We start from the raw sequence: 25,985 nt of genomic DNA on the forward strand, positions 1-25,985 counted from the left end.
ATGGACGTGACACAAAAAATCTTTAACTTTTAGGTGGCAATTTTTTTTTCCGTAATTCTGTGAATTATACTGTGCAAACCAAAAGTAATACTACCCACCGGATGAAGAAGGGTTGGCTCTCCACAGAACATAAAATATTCATTTTATTTTTCGTGTTCGCATTTATGAGAAAAATTTATAACTGAAAGTGGCACTAAAAGACTGCTTCAAAACTTTCACAGAGACCTCAAACAGAAAGCACAAAGCCTTTCTTTAAATTGAATTTCGTTTTGTATTAATTGTATCTTAATTTTAATCAATGTTTCATCAACCAATTGCCTGGATTTAATAAATATTAAGTAAATATAGCAGACAATAGATAATCACGACACGGAGGCGCCGGCGCGTGAACTGGAGCTCGTCTCATAAATGAACCGAAACTAAGGTAGCTTGCCTCACAGACCTGAGAAATATATCTATAGAAAGCTTTTAAACAGAACAATTCAAAACGAAAGAAAACAGACTGGTCTCTGCTTATGTAATCCGTATGAAATGCATTTCTCGCTGGCGCGTTCACTACTGCGAAGATCGCGAGTCAGCATCGTCAACTTCATCTTTGCATTGGTACACTGACACAGAAAACACTTATTAATAAACAATTAAAATGTCTCCTTGCTATATTTGACATATTCATAATCATTACTTTTGCTGGTTCTTTGTGACAGCTTTTAGGTGCTTTATTGGCAGCGCCACCCTTAAATGTTACTTGAACGCCTCACCACCGCATTAGCATACTGTATGCGCCCCTTTTCGGTTGTTGAAAACGAGGGGTTCAAGTATTTACTTAGTTTGATCGAGCCCCGTTATGCATTACCAAGCCGGGTGCATTTCTCTCAAAATGTGCTACCAAAACGTCTAGAGAAAACAAAGCTAAGGTGGAGGAAGGGTTGAGTACCCGAGCGAACTCGAAACCAAAGATCAATTGAACCAATCATTGTCCCGAGCACGAGCCTGACCAGGTGTGTGAGCCGGCAACATCGCACATCTGAAGGAGTTATTGTGAAGTACGAGCCGGGTATGGAGAGGAGCCTCACCCACTCTCGTGTGTAGGATTATCCGTGAACAGGCCATTTAATGAACACAACACTGCATCCCACAGTTCAGAGAGATTCCACATCGAACCATTAGCAAGTCATAAAACGCATTCATGGTGCCGAGATGGCTACAGGAGACATGGCTATGTGGTTTCTAACAAACAACGATCTCAAAATTGCTTCCAATAAGCTGAATCGCTCACCAGTATTTACCTCACATATATCTTGCTGTCCCTCAGAATGCATCATCGACCGACTGCCAGCCAATCAGCGCCGAAGAGATTACCTTCAGCAACTTCGTCACGGAAGGGAATGCACGCGCTCACAGTAGCATCCAAACGCAAGTAGGCCTACACAATCTCCTAATTCTTGCTGAACTGGTGCAAATCTTATTAAGCAAACGAACTATGGTTAAAGTGCTAGTAGATTGATTCTATCAGGTTGCAGTCAAGAAATAGTGTCTAATGCTAGACATTTGGGACTCATTCACACTCCGTTAATAACATCACTTTTCTCTGTCATTTTTTGAATGAATGTTTGTGTGTTTTCGTTAGATTAGTTTGTGTGTATTAGAGTAGTTCAATAAAGTCTTGGTTGATTTTACATACAAGTGTCTTGTGCTGTGTGCTTACAAGTTACTGCCTTAAACTGTAGATCTTGTTACCTTGCTCATAATCAGTGATCATAATTTTATGATATTATTACAGTAGGCCACGGGATAATGTTATGTCCAGAAATGATAAAATACCCCAATCTCAATATATCGGTGGACGAATAGTTGATAAAGTGTTAAATATTAATTCTGAATCATTTGCATATTAATTAGGTTCTAATTCATTGTAATTCAATCACCCTTTGAGTTATATTGATCCTAGTTCCCTTACACCCGCCACAGAGAGTGAGTCGCTGCTGAACTCTGTAGACAGTTTGCTGGTGTTTGGAGAGGATGAGCCTCTACCCCCGCTGATCCAACCCAGCCTTGCACCCCTGCTGGTCCCGTTCAGCACAAAGTATTCAGTGTCTCCGCCCAGCCTCCCTCTCCCGCCATCTCTTCGCTGTCGTCCATCAGCCCCTTGGCTCCTCCTCTGTGACGTGGATCCACCTCGGGCCTTCCGTTATCCAGCTCCCCCTGGCTCCGCCTCTAGCCGCTAATCCCATCACTCCACCTCAGCTCGTTGCCCCCTCCACCAGAGACCTTCGGCCTTACGGCTCCCTCATTCCTCTGGCTCCACCTTGGTCGGATGTCGCTTCGCCTGTGCCACGGACTTGCAAGCCATCCGCTGCGCTCCATCTCTACAACCCTACGGCTCAGTCTGGCTCTGCCCTGCCTCCGGCTCCACCTCAGCCCTCAGTCGCTTTGGTTCCACCTCAGGGGGCTGTCGCTATGGCTCTGCCGGTCTCGCTAGGTCCCATTTACTCTCTATCTGTGCCTCCACAACCATCGGCTGCGTCTTCATTCAGGCTGGACTCTGGGTCCCCACCTGAGTCCTCCCACTGTCATCGACAGACACTCTTGGTCTCTCCTTCTTTCATCTTTCCAGCTCTCCTGTACTCAGACTACTCTGCGTCCTCCTCCAGAGACTCCTTCCTCATTTGAACTGTCAGCACATGGTCACCTTTCCAGGATGTGCCGTAATTTCAGTTATGTTCAGTTTTGAGTTCTGTCATTTCTGTTTTCCTTCCTGCCTGAGTTCATTATTAGTTACTATGATCACTCATGTAATGAATTAGCTCTATGAAATATTAATAATCAATAATAACTGGTTATAATTGATTATGAATATTTGGATCATTTAATATAATTAACTTAATGTAGTAATATTAATATTACAATCAACCCACCTGTTCGTCTTGTGAACACTCATTAATTGTTTATTAATTCTAAGAAATATTCAATTCCGGGGAAGGGAAATGTATTTTCTTACTGTACAGTACTAAGAGCTTGTAGTCAAAATCTAAATCGTAAAGTAAACTTTGTTGCAAGCAGAGAATCAGAACCAAATACATATTGTGCACAAGTTTTATTAACTAAATCACAAACATAACTAAACTAAACAAACATACATACATACATGCATAGGAAAAATGGTGAGTGACAGAATGGAACCGGAAGCAGGAAATGGAACTATGGAAAAGATCCAATTAACTATGAAAAGAACCATCAGCTTTTAATTTTCAGAGCACCTCATTAAATTGATACTTGCATGGTCTGTGCAGTGGACACAATTCTTGAAGTTGTTGGAAAAGGATGTTGATGGTTCGGTGATTGTCAAACTTTGAAGTTGCAATCGATTTCTTCTCTGTTGGATGAAGAAGATATGATGAACATGAGTGGTTTGTTTGACTCTGGTCTGGTTGAAGGTTTTCTCTCTCTCCATGAGCACATGGCTGAGCACATGCAGATTGTGACCTTCCGGCCCTGGGCCGGAGAGGGCACGCAGAGCAAATGGTGGGAGTTGCGATGGACTTCTTCTGCATTGAAAGAATACGTTGTGCCAAACTCCTGAGGTTGTCCTTGATTCTGTTGTGGTTGAGAGAGTCCTCTCTCACCTGAATGAGCACATGGCTGGTTGTGAGTCGAGGCCTGCTGCTTTGGGGCCTTCTGAGTTGGATTGAAGAAAATACAGTCTGACTTCTTTGGGAGAGTGAAAGCATAGCCGGCGGGTGGGGGATCCCCACAGACATCAATCCGAAGAAGCAGCAGCAGAGAGCCAGAAGAGAAGAGAGAGTCACTGTGAATTTGTCTCAAATAAAGCCTGAGAAAGGCCCCACCTCTCTGGGTTTGCTTGACCAATGAGAAGGGTGGAATTTCCAAGCGGGAAAATTCCTCTGTGGTTGATTTATGAACCTTTGTTTTAAGCGTGCTCTGCACAGCTCTCGACATATCATGTACACAATCATTTCAATCTTTAAAGTACCAATTTATAGAGACCAAACATGGTATAGGTGACCATTGATTCTATTGTAAAATACACAGCACCAACAAAATAATAGTATTAAAAGACATTACACAAGACAGTAAATCATTCACAAAATGTTCTGGGATGCATGCTCATTTTATCAGTTCATAAAAAAATCAATGCAGGGAAGTCTGTGTTAATGTCTGTAAGTTCTAATGGCAGGGGTCCTGTTCACAACAGCCACAAAACTAACTTATCTGATCGTGGTCATGGTAACTAAGACCTTCTTGCCCTTGTTGGGAGCACAGATCCCAGAGTAAGTTTTCAATTTTATTTTTAACTATAACAAATATGTGTCTGATTTGTCTCAGTCGTTACACTCATTTGATTAGTCATTCTGTTCAGCTGTTGCCTAACAAGTTACCTTTGTTTGTTCCCTGTATACAAGTTCCCTTGTTTCACTAGTCAGTTACCCAGTCTCATGTTGTTGCGATTTACCCGTCTTCATCTGTTTGCCTTGTGGATTAGATATTAAAGACATTAGAGATTCAACTTCATGTGTATATACAACCCAGTTGTGACACATGGCAAGATCAATGCATTTTAAAAGACACAAATAGTAACATACAGAAGTAATGCAAAACAGCAACTTACATCATAAATATACAAAAATTCCCATTTCAATATTTTATCAATTTAAGATTTATTACTGGTGAAACATTTTCAAAGGTAATAGATTTGCTTCATAGCAGAGTACTAGGTTTAAAGTTGATTTGCAGTTGTTGCAAAAGAATAGTTTCCAACCCTTTTATCAAAATGCTTGTATCAATGCATTAATTCTGAAGAGGTTTATTTCATATTCAGAGGAAAGGTGTGAATGCAAGATTGAGGCATTTATAAAACTGTAAACATTAAATTTAAATCACATATCAGTTCTGGTACTTACACTCCTATAACTGTTATCACATAGTTTGGTTGGGCTGTTTTCTTTGTTTATGTATACATTCACAAAATATACAAGATTCTCCATCCTCCAAATCAGTATGACTCCCCAAAATGTATTTAACCAAAAAAGGTGCACAGACATCTCATTCAACCATGTTTTAATAAGTAAAGGATGCACAAACATCAGAAAATGTGGTTTGAGACATTTACAAATTGTAGACTTTTTCAGAGAAATTGATTTTAATGAGATTGTGTTAGTAAAGCATTCTTATAAAACGATTTGTTGTTGACAAAGGTTATGACAAATCAAATTCCTATTTTATCAATAGGAAAGACATCTGGTTTACCATCATTTGTAATAAGTACATTTTAAAGCTACATGATTGTTAAAAAGCCTCAAACTGCACTAGAAACATGCTCTACACACAGGTGTTTTCAACTACTTGAATTGATTTTAACCATGGCTGGCTCCAGACTGCTATTTCGCATGGAGTGACCTTGAAGGAAAGTAAATCTCTTTTAATATGGAAAATGAGAAATGCAAACAGGTCACTGTAATAGTGTAAATGAGACAGTGTGTCTTACGTCTGCAGCAACAGGGTCCTGAACGGCACTCAGGGTCTTAACTCCAGCCTTCCTGCAAGATGTTCTGGCCACTTTCACAGTGAAGATGTATTTCATGCCTGAGACAACCTAGAGAAACCAAAAACATGTTCAGACATTGTTGGGTAAACCTTGATGTAATGTGTCACAAAAGCAACCTAGATTAACTGATGCTTAAAATATTCATATGATGCGAGCAAAGAGGACATTAAGCAATAATTTTTTGGGTAATTGTCAATTTGCAACAAATATTGGTCATACTTCAAACACTCAAATACGGTTTAAAACATGACACCTGACAAATCCTTTACAGTCTTACCTTTAAAAAAAAAAAAAATCCCTTATGTGGCTTATAAATAGTTGGGGCCAACAGGTCTCTTTGTATATTGCTTTGCATTCAACTATTCGTTAGATGCTTAGAACTTCCTCATACCAGTGTTAACTTCTTTGCTACAAATCAACCTAGCAAATGCTACATAAATACCTTATTCCAAACAATTGTTTGCCATTAAATTCTATAGGCATATGGAATAACTTAAGCTGAAAAATAAATTAGTTGCTACTGGATTTTTAAAATGAATAAATATCCAAACAGTTATTTGTTATACATTTATGTGTTTAGTTATTTGTCTCTAAACAGACTTATGTCAAATGAAATAAAGGTTTGACAGTCATCGTCACCATGAAGCAGAACCAGAACAAGTGTAACGTGTAAGGATCAACAAAGATGTTGATCCAGGAACATAACATTCCAATCAACCAAACAGATTTGACTGATAGGCTTAGTTAATTTAAAGTTAAGACTTACAACCAGAGTTAGGCGCTTCTACACAATTCTTATTCACCTATCTTTCCCCTCTGATTTTAGCGATAACATGTGTAGTGTTAGGTTTAGGGGTAGGGATATGGTTAATAGTGCTGGGACAATACACCCATCTCCCAATTCGATACTATCACGACACTTGGGTGCCTACACGATATGCATTGCGATTTGTTTTTAAAGAATTGCGATTCTAGAAGTTTTGCGATTCGATATTGTAAAATATTGTGATTTTTCTTTTTTAACACTAGACCATGGGGAAAAGTTAAATCACACACTTATACAGACTGTTCATGACGCATAGGATGAGTCATATTTACAAAAACAATTCATCACATCTTTCTGACTTATTTCAGAAGTATCATACAGTACTACATAAATGATTCAATAACAAATACACTTCAGTTACTTGTCGCCACCTAGTGGCGCACAATGTAATCGATAAATGCGTTATTTTAAGAGCCAAGTTTCTATCAAAAGCATGGTAAAATGAGATTACGCTTAAATCGTAAAAAATAAATAAACGCGACAGCTGGGTGAATCGATTTTTTCTTCCCAGCTCTAATGGTTAACGCATCTCGGCAAAATCAGGACGTGCCACCATGACAGCGGCCTGCGTTTCTCACTCACTCGGTGCGATTTAGCGACGTTCCCGAGTATAAGTGACAAAACAAACGTTTAAACTACTTACTTGTGTTTGAACCTTGACGACTTCTAGAATCTGAAGCACAAACGTATCGTTAAAGCAATGATTGTTGAACTGGGCCTTTGCAAACTGAAACGCTTCCTGAACTCCTTTGTCGTTCATGTTTGCCTCCACAGGCGCTCCAAGCAGCCCAGCGCTCGCCACGGCCGAAATCACCGTCAGAAACACCACAATCATTTTAAGATACATGTTTAAGCTGTATTAATTGACTCGGGCTGTTTTTGATCAGGTCTTGATTCTCCCTTATTTCGTCAAACCGAAACTGGATGAAACTATGTATGCTGTCTGAGATTATATAGACAAATTTCACTCACTAATTAAGGCGGGGCCTCGCGCATCCACCAATCGCAGTTGTAGGTAGGGACAACGGGTTTGAAAGAAACATTTGTTTCTCTCTCTTTTAATTGGATTACAGCGCTCGCAAGGCGGCTACTGTATTGGAATCCTTTTTTTTTAATCTTCTTCTATACACTGATCTGCAATTATTTGACATTGTTTTGCAGATAATTTCATAATTTCATCATAAAAACATTAGGCTACTTAATTTCAGTTTCTAAGTAGCTTAGTGTATTTGTTTTGGCTATTTATTCAGGGATCCACCTAGCTGAGATGTTTGACAATGTTTTGATGCTTTATTGGTTGTATAGGCTACATTTAAATGTTTTTTTTTTTAAACATTTGAATAAAACTTTATAAACTTGTACTTTTATAAAGAATATCTACTTTTTCAGATAATTAATATTAACTCTAATTGAATTATCTCTACATTCAAACTGACTGCTAAGATTTTAGCAAGAGGATCCTGCTGGTCCTGTTCTCTTTATTGTAAATCAAAGAAGTCAGATTACTGAGACTTTCATCTTTTGTCTTTAATGGCTCTTGGAGCCCCTGTCCCATTCTTTGAATAGTTATGCTAATTTAATGGTAACACTCTAGAGTCATGGGCAGGTTCCTATACCTGGATACTTCATTTGCATGCTTTGTTTAAGGTCATCAGCCAGGTGCTTTGTTCCATCTCAGCGCCCACTTAAATCAGTATAAACTACGACTGCAGCTACCAACTGCACATGTTCTCAATAAAGAATCCTGCTGAAGATACAACCAAGTCACCTGGGTAGGGTTGCACCAGCTGTTCATAAGTTCTTTCTTAAATTGGAACGTAAAGTCCACACTAGAGGCTTAGTAACTATACTAGCTAGTTTGTAACTAACTCTGTATTTTATTCCGTTCCAGTAGCTAGTAGGTCGTAAGCTCTCCGTATTGTAATGCGTAGTCGCATAATATGACGTTTAGCCTCGATGATCCAATAGCAGCCTTCAAATACGGGAGCAGAATTTGTTTATATGCTGTGAATTTCAGTTTATCCTTTATTCTAGCTTCTTTTGTCTCACTTAACTAGTAACAGTAAAAATACGTTTCTATTAAATACAACCCTTAATCATGAATAACATAAGTGTTTTTATTGATTATGACTGATTTTATGTGACATGCACAACACGGACCAATGGGACAGATGCACACAGCGGCGCACTGTAGGACGGGTTCGTGTTGATGAGCCGCTAACAAACTAATTTATTCACATAATGTTCTCTCTTTTAAAATGTAAGCGAGTTTAAATGTCAACATTATCATATGTCTAAAGAATTGAAGTCCTACTATTTTAGTCCAACCGCTACTTTTGATCGGAGGCTTCCGTAAATATTTAGTTTATACACGAGTTACGCTTCAACTAAGGTTAATGATGCTACGCAAAAATAGGTAGGCTACTATACGGTTATCCGCACCACACGTGACCACACGTAAATGTACTATAGCCTACGGTTAACCTAACCCTAACCCTACCCAAATAGGTGTGGTCCGGATAACCGTATAGTTCCCAAAAATATTTAGTAGTGCGTAAGTTGTATCTTAGTGCCCATTTACGTCAAAACTATAGGCTAAGTTGTAACTAACGTACAGCTGGTGCAACCGGCCCCTGATCTTTGCTTCTGAAATTTCCTACAGTGCAAAATTACACAAAATGACTGTCTCTGGTTCCATAAAACAAAATCTAGAACTCCTTGTTGAACAAATACTCTGTAAAAAATAAACACTTTTTTTTGTTTTTGTTTAAGAGGTTCCTTAATTTATCAAAGTGTCAAAGTGGTGCCAATGTTGCCATTTGAGAGAAGTCAGAGTTGGACCGTTGTTTCATTCACTGTAACTCGTATAATTCGTAGAGTAAACAGGGTTTAACCTTGTGCAAAGTCACAGTGAGTCTATAACTATTATTGCAGTAAGTCTGTGGGCTGGGATTTTTTTAACCACAGTTTTTGTATTCTAAAAGAAGAAGAAAACTGCTGCTCTAACTTTGTACTGTCATTTTTTTAATTGAATATTGTGCTTTTAAGTCACATGAGTTAAATATTTTGTCTCAGCTTCTTAAGTCAAGTTAGTGAAGTTAATCAGTGCATTGTGTGGGATAGCCTAATGGTTGATTCCTACAACTATTATAATCACTGTTATTTGCAGAAAGTAGGCCTACGAAAGAGTGAATGTGCCTGCAGTTTCCTTCCGCAGATTTTCTATCATTACTGAATAAGTAGCCTGGAGTCTGGACATCATTTTTTTAAACACTGTGAATATGGTTGGAACAAAGAACTTAGCTGCAACCTTATGATTGAGGTGATATAGTAGGCTATCACCTCACCCAATATGATACTGGACTATATCTATCTATCTATATCAATATCTATATCTATATCTATATCTATATCTATATATACAGTATATCTATATCTCTGTAATACTATATCTATCTCCATATCACCCGGCATGACTTTTCTGAAGTCTGAACTTTTCTTGACAGGTAACTACGTAATTGAGTTGGCAAATGAAATCGGCCGAGGAGCGGAGTTTGCACCAAACTCCACTAAATGTTTATTACTATTATAAATGACGAATAAAATATGTAGCCTATATGTAAAATAAAGGCTACCAGCTACAATCTTAAAAATAAAGGTTCTAAAGGGTAGTTTTTGCAGCAGTGCCATAGAAGAACCATTCTGGATTCCTTAAAGAACCTTTTGATGAACAGTTTTTTTTATTAGTGCAAAGAACATAATGGAAAGGTTCCATGGATGTTAAGGGTGCTTCATGGAACCATATATGCCATTAAAGAACCTTTATTTTTAAGAGTGTATATTGTGACAAAATTACACAAAAAACAGTCAAAAGAAAGATCCTGTACTGTACTGTAGTGTATATAAAAAAATTAAATAAAAAATACTGAGTGATCTTTAAGATAGAATATTTCATAAACCATGTTTTGCCTTCTCGAGCTATAAGCTACAAGTCTAAATAATTGATGCTCTTCAAAGTCTGTGAATTACATGAGTAAAATGTTTCCATAGCCTACGTCTACGCAGGCACTCGAAAAAAAAAAAGTTTTATGTTTAAATATTATTACATGCATGCATATATATCTTAGTTGCGATCACGAGAAAACAAGAAAGAAAAAAATAATAAATGGCCCTTTAGCCTTCCCTCTCAGTTTGAAAACACCCCTAAATCTGGAAACGCCCCCTTTTTGTTTCAGCAGAGTGTGTACTTGAACTGTGGGGTCTTTTGGGGTAAAAAAAACCCTCCGCCTCCTTTGCTCCTTCAACGTCTTTGCACTTTGAACGTTACATAAGCACGATTATTTGTCAAGTATACAGCTTGTCTGGAAAATACACGGCTACCTAACGTACGATGGGTTTTGAGGACTCCATTATGCAGACAGTTGAATGCATCAAGTGAGTAAACCTGTGGAACACGGAATGTTTAGAGTTCAGACATGCTAACGCAGTCTCGTGTTTTAGGTGCGGTTAAACCATTTCCGTCGATGTGCAACTTGCCTAGTCATTTCGAGGTCATTTCATAGACTTCACCAGATTCATGCAACTCCACCACATTCTTCCATTTAATCATTCAGCTGAGTTTTCATTGTTGTATGTAAAAACAAATCTTTGCATGGCTATTTTGAGTTGCATTTCATTCACTTAATTGTTTTAAGTAATATTTGTGATTTCACATTTCCATGACTTAAAAACGTAATTGTTTCAATGCATTGCAAATTAATTAATTAATTTGCATATCATTCAAAGTGCCTCATGTCATGAAGAGCGAGTACTCAAGACTATAAACACTTATGAAATGCCTTAAAATGCTGTTTTAATAGAGGAGCAAACTCATCCTGTCAACACCTTACTAAATGTGACAAAATCAATAATAGCAATTGTCAAACAATGCCACCATATTAAGTATTACTGCCCCAGTGCATGGTGGGAAGAGGGTGGATGTGGCCAAATCACAATCAGTTTTTTCCCAGTGTCAGTCTATTTGTAGTAAAAAAAAAAAACATAAATCTACCCTCCTGCAATGCTTATTTGCTTACTCATAAAGTAAACTACAGTGATCAAATAAAGGCTGGAATACGCTACCTGATTTTTGCAGTCTAGGCGAGTCAGCGCTAGGTGCTGAAAGTACGAACTGGTCTGCAGATTTTGGGCAGAGTTGACAGATTTAAATAGTGAAGTGTATGATGGACACTGACTCCGATTTATTTCTATCTATGTTGAGTCGATTTTAGAACACGTTTTGATTTTTCATGTTTTCTAGCAATGATGTTTCTGAATCATATCTTAAAATATGTCAGTGCTATTGTTTTGTCTCAAGATGCACACCAGTAATGTCTTTTCTAAGGCATTATAAAAGCTACTTGAATGTCCAAATTGAACTAAGGCCCAATCCTGGCTTAATCTAAGCCCTGTATGCGAAACCAGGCCCCAGTGTTTTAAAATCTGTTCAGACTGGTAAATCATGTAGTGTATTCCAGCCCTAAATCTTTGGTTATTTTTTCAACATTCTTAGTCAACTAACTTCCTTCACTTTTAGAGAGACCCTTGGCAACCTTGATCGGTCTAAACTACAGCTATTAGCACTCTCTTCTGCTGGAGTTGGAGCTCTTTTGTGCTACTTGGCATGGAAGCAAAGCCCCAAAACGATACCAATGGGAGATGGCTGGTGGGGAGCTGGGGAGAAGCCTTTAACCGAGGACAAAACCATTCACAGATTTGTAGTGAAGACCTCGGTGGAAGAGATAGAGGTGGGCACACAACCACCTGAACAGTAATAATGTTGTGTAATGCAAGGCAGCATATTTTGGGTGAAGAATTGCATGTGGATCAACAGTTCAAGAATCAAATAATAGGTTTTTCACATAAATCCCCACAAGATCATTCTTCTCCGCTTTCAAACATGTGCTAAGCATACATTTACTCAACCACAATATATTTATGTCATCATTAACTGCACTGTTTTCTTCAGGATCTGCACAGACGCATTGATCAAACACGCTTCACGGATCCACTGGAGGATTCCTGCTTTCATTATGGATTTAACTCGTCTTACCTTAAACGGGTGGTCTCTTATTGGAGACAGGAGTTTGACTGGGAGAAGCAGGTGAAGGTGATTAACCAGTATCCTCACTTCAAAACCAAAATTGAGGGTAAGAACATAACACTTTTAAAGGATATAATTTACCTGACTAGATAAGAACCTGTTGTAACAAAGTATGCAATTTTCACATTATCTTTTAAGTCCCACATCATGCATTCACAAAATGTGTTTAGGTGTATTTCAAGCTTTTTTTTGGAACATTTTAGTGAAATTCTGTACTGCTTTTCAGGTATAGATGTGCATTTCGTTCATGTGAAGCCTGTTCAGAAGTCTGGACAGACAGTTCTCCCTCTCATGATGGTTCACGGCTGGCCTGGTACCTTTTACGAGTTTTATGGGATTCTGCCCTTGCTCACTGAGACGGATTCAAATGTGGTCTTTGAGGTCATCTGTCCCTCCATTCCAGGCTACGGCTACTCTGAAGCGCCACATAAAAAAGGTAAGTCTACCAACATGCAACAAGATATAGCAACGGGTAGCAAGAACTAATTCTACTAGACAATAGAGTACAACAGTGCCTGCCCCCCTTTTCAGCAGAGCTGGTTCCGGAAGTATTTTTTCCATTCATTTTTAAAATAGTCTTCGTTAAAAAGTTATAAGCCATGAACCAAGCCAATCAGTTACAAGGTGTATCACAACACTACAAACTTTGATTAGAATTTTTGAAAAACTTACAAAAAGATAAAGGCACAAGACTGTGTACTTAACGGCTTCAGTAGGAAAGAAATACAATATAGATATATAATGTTTATAAACAACAATAAGTTTATTGCAAAATATGCATATATCTACAAGCATTTAAGTATTTTTAGAACTTTTTTTTGCATGTGTTGCTTTTTTTTACTCTTAAGATTGGTGTAATTTTCTGTACAGCATCATGGGTAATGTAGTTTTTCATCAGGAATTCTGCTGGTAAACACAATAATAAAAACAAAAAAAGCTGAAATAATGCTTGCTTACGGCTTCAGCAGAAGCAAATACCATGAATTAACAACCTCGTAGCTCACAGTAGGTCTGTCTTTAAAGGTTTATCAATTATTGTTCAAAATCAATTTCCCTATGGAGTTTTTACTTCCAGAACCAGACTGTTACACTCTGACCTGAATATTTTGTTACAGACAAACAAATGGCATGATGACAGATAATATACAATCTTAACATCTGTAAATAGATGGAAAATGGAGAATAGACCTGCTATTCTTTCTATTATTTCATGTGAAGGTTTTAACACTATGGAGGCTGCCCGCATCTTCCATAAGCTGATGGAAAGACTGGGGTTCACTGAGTTTTATGTGCAGGGAGGAGACTGGGGAGCTTTCATTACCAGCAACATGGCCCAGATGAAGCCAGAGTAGGAGTTTCACACCCTTTACTATACAAATCACTTCCCTTTTTTATGACATGAATTCTCTGTCAATGTTTAATTAATACAGAGCAATACATTTTATAGTAGTGTTTATTGTCAATTAAAACGTTGCCTATTGCTCTCTTTAAAATAAGGTGCGTTCGTGGTCTACACTTGAACATGATCATTGCCAGGACAGACAGCCTTGGACAGCTCCTCTCCTTAGTCATTGGTCGCTACCTGCCATTCCTGGTGGGCTTTACAAAGGAAGATGTCAGACGACTCTATCCTTACATGGAGAAGAATATATATGATATACTGAGAGAAACTGGCTATTTACACATTCAAGCCAGTAAACCGGACACAGCAGGTAGGTAATGCTTGGCACATATTATACTATGCTTTGGGTCATGTCAAATTAACACTTAATTGAGAACTTCTTATCTAAAAATATTTTTTGTGCATTTTGTCATTCCTGCAGGATGTGGACTGAATGACTCTCCAGTCGGATTGGCTGCATATATCTTGGAGAAATTCTCCTCCTGGACAGACTTGGGAAACAGAGACTTGGAGGATGGAGGTTTGGAGAGGTAAAGAGAGTTAAATCACATACAGGTGCAATTATTTTTGCACAGATATAAATAAACAGTCTTTTATGCTTACAAAGGCTGCATTTATTTGATCAAAAGTACAGTAGAAAATAATAATATTATGAAATATCATAATTTAAAATAACTGTTTTCTATTTAAATATATTTTTTAATGTAATTTATTCCTGTGATGGCAAACCAGAATTTTCAGCATAAGTGTCACGTGATTTTTAAGATATCATTCGAATATGCTGATTTGGTGCTCAAGATCTTTTTTTTTCTTATTGTAAACATTAATAATGGTTGTACTGTTGTACTGTATATTTTTGAAACATTTTTTTTGTAGGATTATTTGATTAATAAAAAGTTCAAAAGAAAAGCATTTATTTGAAATACAACTGTTTTTGTAACATGTCTAATAATTTTAATAAATTATAGTAATATAAATGTAATATCAATAATAGTAATTTTTTTAATCAATTTAATATATCCATTCATTTTTGAACTCGGATGAATAAAAAATAAAAATAAAAAAGGGTTTAGTTTGATTTGAATTAAGTAATTTTTGTTCTATTGTAGGAAGTTCAGTCTAGACGATCTCCTTACAAATGTCATGATCTATTGGACCACATGTTCCATCATTCCCTCAATGCGTTTCTACAAAGAGAACCTGAAGAAAGACTTGAAGACGAGGGTGGACAGAGTGTAAGTTCAGAAAAATTTGTAGTGATCCTAAGTGAATACTCATCATAAAAGGATGGTCAAAATGTACCTTTAACATTGATTTTTCAACATATAATAAATGACATATAAAAAATATAATTCTTTGCAGCCTATCCAAAAAAGATTTGTATAGCTAAATGGTTTTCTCCCTTTCCTTGAAAGGACTAGTGTGTTTGTGCCCACTGGCCTGGCTGCCTTTCCTGATGAGTTACTCCACTGTCCTAGAGCCTGGGCCAGCTCACGGTTTGCAGATGTGCGTTCTTTCACCTACATGAGCCGAGGGGGACACTTCGCTGCCTTCGAAGAACCCCAGCTTCTGGCTAATGACATCATTCAGTTTGTGGAGAAAGTGGAGAGCAAAGTCCACAAATAACAGCTTTATTCCAGTATCTTAAGAAGAAAAAAATGCACTGCTCTGGGCTGCGTTTCCAAAAAGCATTGTATGCTCAAGTTGATAGTAGAACAATTGCCACCAATGGTCTCTACCATCAACTTAGGCTTACTATGCTTTTGGGAAATGCAGCACTGATCGTTGGAAATCCAAGGTTTTTCAGTGAACCAAATAAAGTTATATAATGATGTTCTGTACAATATAATTTTGTATTTGTTTTGTGCATAAAACTCCATAGATGTACTTGTTTTGTTTTTTTACTTTGTGCTATTAAAGTCTGCAAAGTTTCAAAAGCTCACCTCTGCTTGCTAAAGAGAAACTTAGTTTCATAGAACATTACAATATACACCATTACTGTGTCATTTCAATCAGTTTAATGAACTCTGACCTTAAGATTGAATGTTCTTTTTTAAGTGAATGGAAAAATGCAAATAAAAGCAGACAGTACAAAGATATAGCACCAAATGGAAAATGAACTGTTAAATTGCATTATTTTCATTAAAATATATAATGACAGATTTGAAGAGCCCCAAACACATAATTTTTAAGTGAATTAAAATGGTGTACATTCATCAGTTTACAAAAGCTACTAGCAGATGGTTTTAATTCATTGTGACTTAAAAAATGATACAAATGGTCTTAAAGTGAGTAGCAGCTCAGATTATAAAACAACAGAAAACCACCACTGTATAATGTAAAACATAGATGGATTAGCTGATGATAATGTAAACATGGCATAAATAATCTGCAGTTATAAAACAAAGTTCACACAGAATTCCTGAATAAATCATATTAAAAAAAAAAAAACAATAGCCCATATACTTTTTGCCTAGTCATCCAGTGATCCCTGAGAATGGAGTGAATTGTATTCCAACATTCCCTGAAATCTGTTACTCTTTATTCCCTCATCATTTACAGAATCCTTTCACAGTGACAGAGGCCTGAAACCATATATAGTCCTCCAGGTCTCTCTTTCTTTTTTGTAGTTCCCCGGTAAGTGACAAATCACTGGCTATAGAGATGACTTGCCTTTTCACTTTTGTGGGAAATTTAAAATCCACTTTGGGTTTAAACCCAGTCACGCCACAATCCCGGTGCCCCAGAGCCATTACTGTGGTGGTCATGAGACGCACAGACTTGGCATCCGACAACAGGTCAGCCACAAATAGCGTCCGGAAAAGCTGTCTTAGACAGCTTGAGGTCCTTAAGCTGCTTTCGCCGGCCTCAACAGCCAATGCTTCCATGTTGACCTCGTACAGCTCGGTGGGAAGGATGGTAGACCCACCCAGCAGAAAAAGCACACAGGGAACATGGCTAAGAGAGAATAGGGCCTCAAGGTGAGCCAGCACCTCATCCAACTCCTGCAACGTCCGCTGGCATCGACGCCAGTCCAAGCCCCCTGAAGTCTTTGCAGACCGTCGGTTCACTGTGTCCTCCGTCTGTGAAAAAGAAAGCAGTGTTATCATATCAGATACAAACTACAATTCAATGAATCAAACACATATGAGGCCTTCTGTAATACCTGAGTGGTATTATGCTGCTGTTTCTGCAGGAACACCATTTGGTCATATGTCATTGGCATCTGTTGCCGCTGGTAAAGGACACACTTCAGAAGCTCGCAAACTAATCTACAGCAACCGTCCTGGGTGATGTGCCCGGGGAAGACGACATTCACTCGTCCTTCCTCTCTCGCTCTCCTTAATATTTCCTCATTGTCAACATGGTGTGCAGATATTTCACTAGATTCCCCCTGACTGCCAGAAGAACTGGCCAAAGCATTGGTCTGCTGGCAACCTTGAAATAAGACATTTACATGGCATTATTAACTGAAATGAAAATGAGCAGAATAAAAACGTCAGAGATTTGATTAGTTTAGTCTGAGGCGAAGATTAGAATAGACAGATATAAGGGTCAATGATGTGACACTCATTTTATTTTTGTCCAGATCTAATAAATAAATAAATAAATATAAACATAATATAACATATTTTAATGATCACAATTGTATACATTGTGTTTAGGTCATATGACATAACCCTGATTCATGATATTTGCAAAGTAATAATACATAAGCAAACACATATAAAGACATACACACACACACACACACACATGTATGTCTGTATATACCTACACACATATACACATACATATATATACACACACACACACACATATATATGAGTGAGTGTGTGATTTTTTGACTTATCATTTGTAATCATCTTATTATTTATAATAACTGCCTCATATTTACTGATATTTAACTGACTGGTGTTTGATTTTCTATCACAGTTAGTTATGTGAAGCATAGACAGGAAATGGAACCGTTTATCACCACTTACCTACTTCATGATCGTCACCTCTATATGTGGAGATATTTCTGTTTTCTTTGTCCTCGGATGGTTTAAAGGGCTCCACACAAACCCTGTCTCTCTCAATCTTACCAACGTTGTCCAGCAGGCACAAATTTTCCACCTGAAAATGAGGGGAGGATTCAGGATCATCGACACGGCACAAAATGTTCCTTTCCGTTTCTCCGTCAGATGAAACCTTTGTTTGTTCTTCGTTAGATGTGCACTGATTGGTGTGAATAAGTTTGTCACTGTAGCTGTTGGTAGAATTTTCGTTGGTGCTGCTGTGTTTGGTGACAGTCATGTTTGCACATTCAACCTCTCTCCTCCTCGATCCCTCTTCCATTTTTAATGTTTGAAACTTTGAATTTACCCACCGGGTACGGCATCATGGGAAACACAGGAACCGGAAATCACGAGAAATGTAATAAGAGTCTCATTCCTTTTTATTACAATTTTTATTTCACGTTTTTATATTTAAAAAAGTGTTCGGTTAAAATGTTCGTGGCAGAGCAAAATTAGATTTATTTATTTTCTTTTTGTTCCTTTTGAGGTCCTTTTTTCCCCCTTCTCTTCAGGTTTCAAAGAAGCGGTTAATTGACGCCCTCTGCAGGTTGACATTTTCACCGTCAGGACCATGGACTAAAAAAAGGTCAGCACCATTAATGGTTCTTGGCCATTCTTCATTAAATGCTATGTTATTGCAGGATTGATGGTTATTTGACAGCAGTGGAGGTCTTTGTGCATCTAGAAACATTCTGTACACTATGCCAGGCACGGAGAGACTGCTTTAGAGACTTCATGCATTACATTCGGGACTTTATAGACTTTACTGGTTTAAGTGCCTAATGTCTAGTCGAATAAACCCTTTTATCAATTAAATATTTACAGAAAATATGTTTTTTTGTGTGTGTGTGTGTATTTTTGGAATAGGGTAATAATGCTAAGAACTACGAAATAAGATTACTTTTTTTTTTTTTTTTTTACACATTTTCTTCCAACAAGAGACATATGCAGCACACATTTTAGGAACTCATTTCCAAGTGTGCACATCGTTAATTAATTCCTCAAAGCAACAGATTCTGAATGTTTCCACAATAATAATTATATAGCCGAAGTTATCCTCCTTATGAGAACAGATCAATGTGTCTCATTGTATGGATGTGGGTTAAAGGCATTGTACAAATACCACAAACCGGTTGCTACAGAATTTCACTTTCACAACCAGTAAATCACCAATAGCATTTGATCCATCATTTCCATTAATAAATATTTAAGGGAATCTAATTAAGATCCAAAATAATGTTTCATCTTGTGCAGTGGAAGCAAGAACAAGTGAACCTCAGTACAAATGTTACAAAGTATGTTAGCATGGATTTCAAAAGTTATAATTATAAAAGTATTGCAACTTAGTTAGAGAGTGTACCAGTCGCTAAACAGAAATTGCGTTCGCCAGAGGTAACCATAACAACAGTATCCCGCTAGCACGTTTTCCATTGCAATTTATGTCACTTTGCATGGATGGATGGATGATAGATAGAATATTTTATGTCAAATCTGGGGAAAAAGTCAGTCAATAAAGTTGCACATCACTATACAACTGTATTAAATATGTGCTACATCCCCGCATTACGACCACGCACGGCGCTCCAATCTTTTAAAGCTATTTTACTCGCTCCCCACGGTTGCTACCCTACCAGCCCTACAACGCTTTGACGCGCAACCTAGCGCACGTCAAGCGTATGCGCATTTTATCTGACTGCCGCATGAAACAATCCAATCACAACACCACTTCCGCGTACGAATCGACCAATCACCGAGCGCCCTTTTGCACGCAGCCTCCACGGGTAGCGTTAAGATAGGTTGCGTCACCGCACACAGTCTCCCCACCAACTACAATTTGACAGTTTCTCAGGTGAGGAGTCACGCTACCGGAGCTCTTTCACTTTCTCTTGAGTTTCAGCGCGCACATCACTGTGAGCCTGGGGTTGTTTAACTCAAAAACCATTTACCAGAAGCCCTCACACCACGGCACCATGAGCAAAAAGAAAAAGGAGTGGAGAGCGGAGAAAGGTAAGGCTCTTTTGGACTCTGGTCGTGTCTCTTCCGTTTAAAGACAGGATTCATAACGGTAGTGTCAGTCTGGGGTTTGACATTCACCGGGTTGAACATGCGGTAACGTCACGTACGTGGCGGGAGAAATGTCTTCTTATAGATGCTCTGCCTCTTGAATCAACAGCATGGGGACAGACGCACACCTTCAGGTGCAGGTGGAGCATCAGTACATGATGCTGTGATCAAGGCCCCTGATATGTCCAGCGTTAAATTATGTTTAAATGCAAATAAAATGTATTAAGTAGTGTTTAGTCATTTTAAAATGAGCTGACACGTGCGTTTGTTTGGTGCAGCCAGTGAAACACCGTATGATAAAATATTTCCATGAACCTTTGTACCATATGACTGACTCTGTGTGGTGTGAACCAGTAACGGGTAAATCCCTGTTTACTGTAAATCAGTTTGTATAAATGCACAAGCAAAATTACAAATTAGAAGGGCTGTTAATGGATTAAAAGTTCAGTGAGATGAATATCATGCACTTTGCAGTGGCTCAGTCCTGGTCCTGGATGTTCACCTTCATTAGTAGTTTAGGCTATTCACCTTCATTTTTTTTTTTTGTATACTTTCCCAACATTAGTTGGTTCAGTTATGTTCAACCAGTATTGGAGCTGAACTATACTTACAGGTTCTCTACTGTTCTGTACTGTTCTATGCCGTTTTGGTAATCATATTTTTAGCTTGATTTGATGTGAGAACCTTAATGATTTTGTGTTACGTCGGAGACACTTTATCATTATTATTAAATAATGACATCATTAGATGCATTTATTTTAAGTGCATAAGCACTCCTATATTGACATACAAATCAACCATGTGACCTGATGTTCACGACAACAGTGTTTTTGGCATGTCCTATGAAGATCCTATGAAGGAGTGTAAAACATTAGGTTGACAATGGCATTACTTTACACACATTAATGGTCTGTTATCGTAAATCAAATGCATAATAATATGATAAATTATATATGATGAGAGCTGTTGACTTGTGGCTTAGTGTATTGCAGTGAACGGACCTTTATAATATATTTTTTTCGTGATTTGATTTGAAATAAAAAAATCGTGAATACACATTGTGCTCATAAAGGAGCCCTTGTGAAAGTGATCTTCATTCGTGTAGCAATAGGGAGTGCAGAAGGATAAAAACAGAAAAAATTAATGAATAAAGATGGTTGAAAAGGCAGATGTAAGGGGCAGTGAGCATGAAAAATCAGTAGTGTCGGCAGGGGCACTTTGGAGCTGGTTTATAACAGGAATACCAAGTTAAAGTTTCATTTTGTCTTGAAAGAGAGACATATTTATTTTGGGAGGGTTTTTTAGAGCTTGTTACATTTTATGTACATGCTAACTTCTTATTCTCACCACATAATAAATAGTAAAGCCATTACAATAAAAACTATTTTATTTTAATTTATATGAAATACAGAATTATGGGAAGTAAATTTGCCGCTGCAAACCTTTTTTTTTTTTTTTTTTTTTTTTTACTATACATTCTATGAAAAACCCTTAACAAAAAATGTGTTATTTTGTACAAGGAAAGGTCGCATTAACTGGAGAAACAAAAGTGAAACTGAAATCATTGGAACCAACTGTGTAAGCTTTAGTCTAGTGCTAACTAGTTAATGAAACATGCCTTTATTACAATGAAAGGCACATACATATTTGGAAATGTTTGAATCATGTTGTCCATGAATGCTAGATAGAACTGATCACACACGGTCTGGTTGCATGTCAGGCCTGCAGCTGTATGCTGAGCAGTGTACCCTCATTAGCCTGTCTTTGCTTTCTCACACATACTTACATGGTTGCCACAATTACCACACCAAAGAGTAGCCTACCACTCTGACACGATGCACTGAGCTAGTCGCAGATGTTCCTTTATGAACCCCTCTGATTCAAACTGATTAGCTTTGCTTCACAAGACATGCTCTTGTCTGTATATTATGACTGTATTGTTTCTTCTGTTCCACAGAGCGCTTACTCAGTCTTGGACTAGAGGATAGGCGCAAAGATTATCGGGGAAACTATGTGACGTTGGACAAGATACCCACCTGGGCAAATCATGACAATAATACAGGTAAATACCAAAGCCTTTCTGACTTCTGTTTTTCGACCAATAGCAGACCGGGGGAGTGCTTTGAAAAGCTGTTTAAAAATGATTTGCAATTCTGTTTGATGCTAGTAGATTACACACTTTACCATCAAGTAGCCCACAAGCTTTTACATTAGTGAATTGTATACCGTTAATGTTTAGGATCAGTTAAGTGTTTATTTTACGTTTTTTTTTTAAGACTAATGCTTATACTCAGCAAGGATCCATTAAACTGATCAAAAGTGACAGCAAAGATGTTATAATGTTACAAATGAGATATATATCAAATAAATGCTGTTCTTTTGAACTTTCTATTGAAGTCGACATGAAATAAAAATGTACCCGATTTACTTTGTTAGCGCATATAGGCCTATGTCACGAAAAAATTGAAGACCGGAAGTACGTCTTTTAGTAGGGATACGGCTCTTCCGGTTAGCTTTTTACAATGGCGGAGTCCGATAGATACCGCTGGACCAAATATCTCCGCAACCTGCCTGAAGTCACATATGACGATGTGGTTCGGATGGTAAATGAAAACTTTCAAGTGGAAAAGCGTGAAAGCTGAGGAATGGCTGTCTACGTCCTGACGCAGAGCAACCCGGTACACTACAACAACAGCGGCGGGCTGTTCGTCAGTAAGGTAAACGTTTCTATGGTAACAGGGAGTTGGACCAATCAGCAGACGTTGCTGCTACGCTTAGGATTGTGGGTAGTGTAGTTTTTTTTCATAAGATCGCGGATAAAACATGTTTTTCTTAAAACAGGGTTGATTTCATACGAACTTATAGCTTCTACAGGAGCAAAAACATTCGTTTCACAACCTCATAGCTCGTGGTCAGTCTACCTCGGATGGTTTAGACATTATGGCTGATAATCTAAATCCTTATGGAGAAATACTGTTGACCGGAAGTTCTGAATCCCTACTCCGCGTTCCGGAAGCAGGAAGTGTGACATAGGCCTATTACTAGTCTTGTGATGAAAAATTAATCCGTGCAAGTTAATACACCGAAATAAATTGTTTGCCGTGGTAATCTTTAATCAGAATCTGAAAAGTTACTTTCGGTCTGGAATGGCGTTCCTTCTCTTATGACGTCAGTTGAAAACGCTTAAAACACTCCCCTCAAACCATCAGCCTGCTATGAGCAGAGATGGAGAGGAGGAGCGCTAAAGTAAAACCCTGCCCTCTGTTCAATATTCTGTGTCACTTGGAAATACGTCACAACACTGGAGAAAAGATGTTTGCAACTTCCGGTTCACGGGGACTTTAATCAGAGGATTCTGAAAAATGTATCACAGTTTCCACAAAAATATTAAGCAGCTCTTTTCAATATTGATAAAAAAATAAGAAGTGTTTCTTGAGCAGCAAATCAGCATATTAGAATGATTTCTGAAGGATCATGTGACACTAAAGACTGGAGTAATGATGCTGAAAATTCAGCTTTGACATCACAGGAATTAATTTGATATTAAAATATATTAAAGTAGAAAAAAGTTATTTTAAATTATATTATTTCACAATATTAATATTTTTGTTGTGTTTTTGAGCAACTATGTGCAGCCTTATTGGTGAACATAAGGGACTTGTTTCAAAAACATTAAAATAAATATTTTGAATGATAGTGTATTTCTTGGTGAATAGCTTTAGAGCTCTTTTATAGTATTGAAGTATATGAAAGTTATTCTGGAAGAAGGTACTGGTTGTTTCATGTCCTTCTTTGCCAGCCGACATCATAGTCACTCTGCATGCATGCAAGTGACTTGCTGCCCTTTTAAAAAGAAAAGGACACATGGATCAGTGTGACCCTGACAGCTCAGATATCATGGCTTATTAATGGATGAACCTGCCAAAATGTTGAAAAGGTGTCAGCCGCCTTCACTTTCATAGCCTATGTTTGTGCAGGATTGCTAGTGCTAAGATAGTTGAGCTACCCTGACCTAAGCTTTTTTTTTTTTTGTAGATTTATTCGAAGGTTCCCCAAACTTATGCATATAAACAGACCAGAAAGACATGATCGTGTTAAAGTTTTTCAATGTAGCTTAAATGCTGTTATGCCACATACAGAAATCTTAGAATATCTAACATCTGAAGCTATTGTTTCCTGTTTTAAGACCAGAGTTCTGTTAAAAACATAGATTGGTCTACAAAAGACTCAGTCTTAAAGGGATAGTCCACCCTAAAATGAAAATTAAGTCATCATTTACTCACCCTGGTGTTCTAATGCCGTATGCCCTTTCTTTTATGCACCACAAAAAGGAGAATTTGTAAAGAAATGTCAGCCGCTTGCGCTCGTCCATATAATGGCAGTGAATAGCGACCAGCATCAAACTTTTGAAAAAAGACGCAAAAGTATCACAAAATGATCCCATGCCGTATATTCCAAGTCTTCTGGTGGTATACGATAGGGTTTGGTGAAAAACAAACTGAAATATAATGTATTAATTAATGAAATTCTTAACCTTGGGTGTTGGGCTTTAGAGTTCACTCCGACTTAATTTTCATTTTAGGGTAAACTGTCCCTTTAACATAATGGCTGTGTTTATGCAACTGGCCCCAGAAGATCAGGGATAGTTTTAAAGGGATTGAAAAAAAACATTGTCATTTACTTACCCTCATTTCTAAACCTAACTAGTTTTGTGAACCAACAGATTCACCAGTCTCAAAAGTGATTTGTTCACAAATCTGATATTCTACTTCTCTCACAAATTCAGCAAGAGTTTCAGTGAATGGTGACTTACATTTTTGTTTCACACACAAGACTACTATTGCCTTCAGAAGACTTGAAAAATAGTGCAGTAGCCTTTAATAGTGCTATGTGTTTTTTTTGAAGCCTGAAGGTGTCAGTCCATTTTTTTAAAATTGCATAAAAAAAGATCACGGAAAACAGATTTGGGTTTCAGTCACATGGGTTTGTAAATGAAGACAGCTTTTGTATTTTTGGGTGAACAAGAAAGAAATGTAAGACATTTTCTCTGTATTTTATTTTCTGTGTTATTCATCTTGCTTGTTTGAATGCAAAAAAAAAATACAGGAGAGCATGAATTGCATGTTTTTGCTGAGGCACAGTGAGAAACCGGTTTCATACAAAAAGTCAGACAAAGCGCAGCGCAAACACAGTATTTTTATTACTTTAACACACATTTATAAAAGACTTGAATGTATTCATTCTTGAAATGTAGTGTTTTTTGTTTTCTCACATAATGTTCTAGAATTGACCGTTCGCAAAGACCCGCCCCCTTTAGTTACTGTTGCTATGTCCGACAAGCCATGGCGATCTCACGTCACACCATGTTCTCACGCAGTGAAAAATACATTGTGGAGCAGAGAGGATCTGTATCTATCACCTGCCTGTATCTATCTAGTAATCCTGAAAACACTGATTGCCTTGTTCAGATGTGTTTAATTAGGGTTGGAGCTAAACTCTGCAGGACAGTGGCCCTCCAGGACTGGAGTTGCCTATCCCTGCTGTAGAGCCTCAGTTAAAGCTGCCTGTGAACCAATCATCTCTTCCTTCTAGTTAATTTATAGCATCAAATAAACATAAATGAACATAAGAAGGAATGTTGTTTTAATCGAGGAAAGACATCACACACCGTTTTTCAAGTTCAAATCCTCCAACGTTAATCTACTAACTCTCCTGACTGCTTTGTCGGACAAAAATGGTGGATTCGGCGGAAGGCGGATTATGATTGGTCTGATTGCCTGTCAGTCAAACTCCCTGAGAAGGGTCAATTGACACAGAAAGTGCTTGCTAATTCATTTAATGAGACAGGGACACATGTAGGCACAGTACCTGTATGGATATAGATCAGGATTCCAGCTTATCCAGCATAAGGGACAGCTCAAAGATTC

At 37.9% G+C, this 25,985-nt stretch overlaps 4 protein-coding genes across 5 annotated transcripts in view; 2 read left to right on the plus strand and 2 right to left on the minus strand.

Moving 5' to 3' along the window:
• Window positions 1-4,537: 4,537 nt before the first annotated feature.
• LOC311280221 (cystatin-like) lies at window positions 4,538-7,394 on the minus strand. Its single transcript, XM_084392192.1, has 3 exons — window positions 7,033-7,394; window positions 5,504-5,611; window positions 4,538-5,415 (listed from the first exon to the last, which is right to left on the minus strand). Exons 1-3 carry the CDS (start codon window positions 7,234-7,236, stop codon window positions 5,338-5,340), a joined length of 390 nt encoding a protein of 129 aa, XP_084248318.1. The 5' UTR covers window positions 7,237-7,394; the 3' UTR covers window positions 4,538-5,337.
• Window positions 7,395-10,588: 3,194 nt separating this feature from the next.
• ephx5 (epoxide hydrolase 5) lies at window positions 10,589-15,875 on the plus strand. The gene is made up of 9 exons (XM_084391549.1): window positions 10,589-10,823; window positions 11,965-12,175; window positions 12,397-12,577; window positions 12,758-12,967; window positions 13,750-13,879; window positions 14,029-14,243; window positions 14,355-14,463; window positions 15,043-15,168; window positions 15,349-15,875. Exons 1-9 carry the CDS (start codon window positions 10,780-10,782, stop codon window positions 15,557-15,559), a joined length of 1,437 nt encoding a protein of 478 aa, XP_084247675.1. The 5' UTR covers window positions 10,589-10,779; the 3' UTR covers window positions 15,560-15,875.
• On the minus strand, window positions 15,682-18,348 carry mad2l1bp (MAD2L1 binding protein). Its single transcript, XM_084391550.1, has 3 exons — window positions 17,920-18,348; window positions 17,100-17,371; window positions 15,682-17,016 (listed from the first exon to the last, which is right to left on the minus strand). Exons 1-3 carry the CDS (start codon window positions 18,272-18,274, stop codon window positions 16,486-16,488), a joined length of 1,158 nt encoding a protein of 385 aa, XP_084247676.1. The 5' UTR covers window positions 18,275-18,348; the 3' UTR covers window positions 15,682-16,485.
• Window positions 18,349-19,758: 1,410 nt separating this feature from the next.
• Window positions 19,759-25,985, plus strand: part of macrod2 (mono-ADP ribosylhydrolase 2) — a 578,061-nt gene continuing 571,834 nt past the window's right edge. The window contains exons 1-2 of one of the 2 annotated variants that reach the window (XM_084391152.1): window positions 19,759-20,001; window positions 22,016-22,120. In XM_084391152.1, the coding sequence (XP_084247278.1) occupies window positions 19,965-20,001; window positions 22,016-22,120 (142 nt within the window). In that variant the 5' untranslated portion in view covers window positions 19,759-19,964. The remainder of the gene's footprint in view (window positions 20,002-22,015; window positions 22,121-25,985) is intronic. The other variant, XM_084391151.1, reaches the window with a different exon arrangement.

The sequence above is a fragment of the Rutilus rutilus genome (assembly GCF_951802725.1).
Source record: "Rutilus rutilus genome assembly, chromosome: 20".
NCBI lineage: Eukaryota > Metazoa > Chordata > Actinopteri > Cypriniformes > Leuciscidae > Rutilus > Rutilus rutilus.

Excerpts from the sequence above, each read along its gene's own strand:
- ephx5 (XM_084391549.1), top strand. The coding sequence starts at position 10,780 with ATGGGTTTTGAGGACTCCATTATGCAGACAGTTGAATGCATCAA. Across the intron at positions 10,824-11,964 it reads CAGACAGTTGAATGCATCAA|AGAGACCCTTGGCAACCTTG; the intron begins GTGAGTAAACCT and ends CTTCACTTTTAG. Across the intron at positions 13,880-14,028 it reads ATGGCCCAGATGAAGCCAGA|GTGCGTTCGTGGTCTACACT; the intron begins GTAGGAGTTTCA and ends CTTTAAAATAAG.
- mad2l1bp (XM_084391550.1), bottom strand. The coding sequence starts at position 18,274 with ATGGAAGAGGGATCGAGGAGGAGAGAGGTTGAATGTGCAAACATGACT. Across the intron at positions 17,372-17,919 it reads AGGTGACGATCATGAAGTAG|GTTGCCAGCAGACCAATGCT; the intron begins GTAAGTGGTGAT and ends TCTTATTTCAAG. Across the intron at positions 17,017-17,099 it reads AGCAGCATAATACCACTCAG|ACGGAGGACACAGTGAACCG; the intron begins GTATTACAGAAG and ends TCTTTTTCACAG.
- LOC311280221 (XM_084392192.1), bottom strand. The coding sequence starts at position 7,236 with ATGTATCTTAAAATGATTGTGGTGTTTCTGACGGTGATTTCGGCCGTG. Across the intron at positions 5,612-7,032 it reads TCGTCAAGGTTCAAACACAA|GTTGTCTCAGGCATGAAATA; the intron begins GTAAGTAGTTTA and ends TGGTTTCTCTAG. Across the intron at positions 5,416-5,503 it reads AGGACCCTGTTGCTGCAGAC|GTCACTCCATGCGAAATAGC; the intron begins GTAAGACACACT and ends CTTTCCTTCAAG.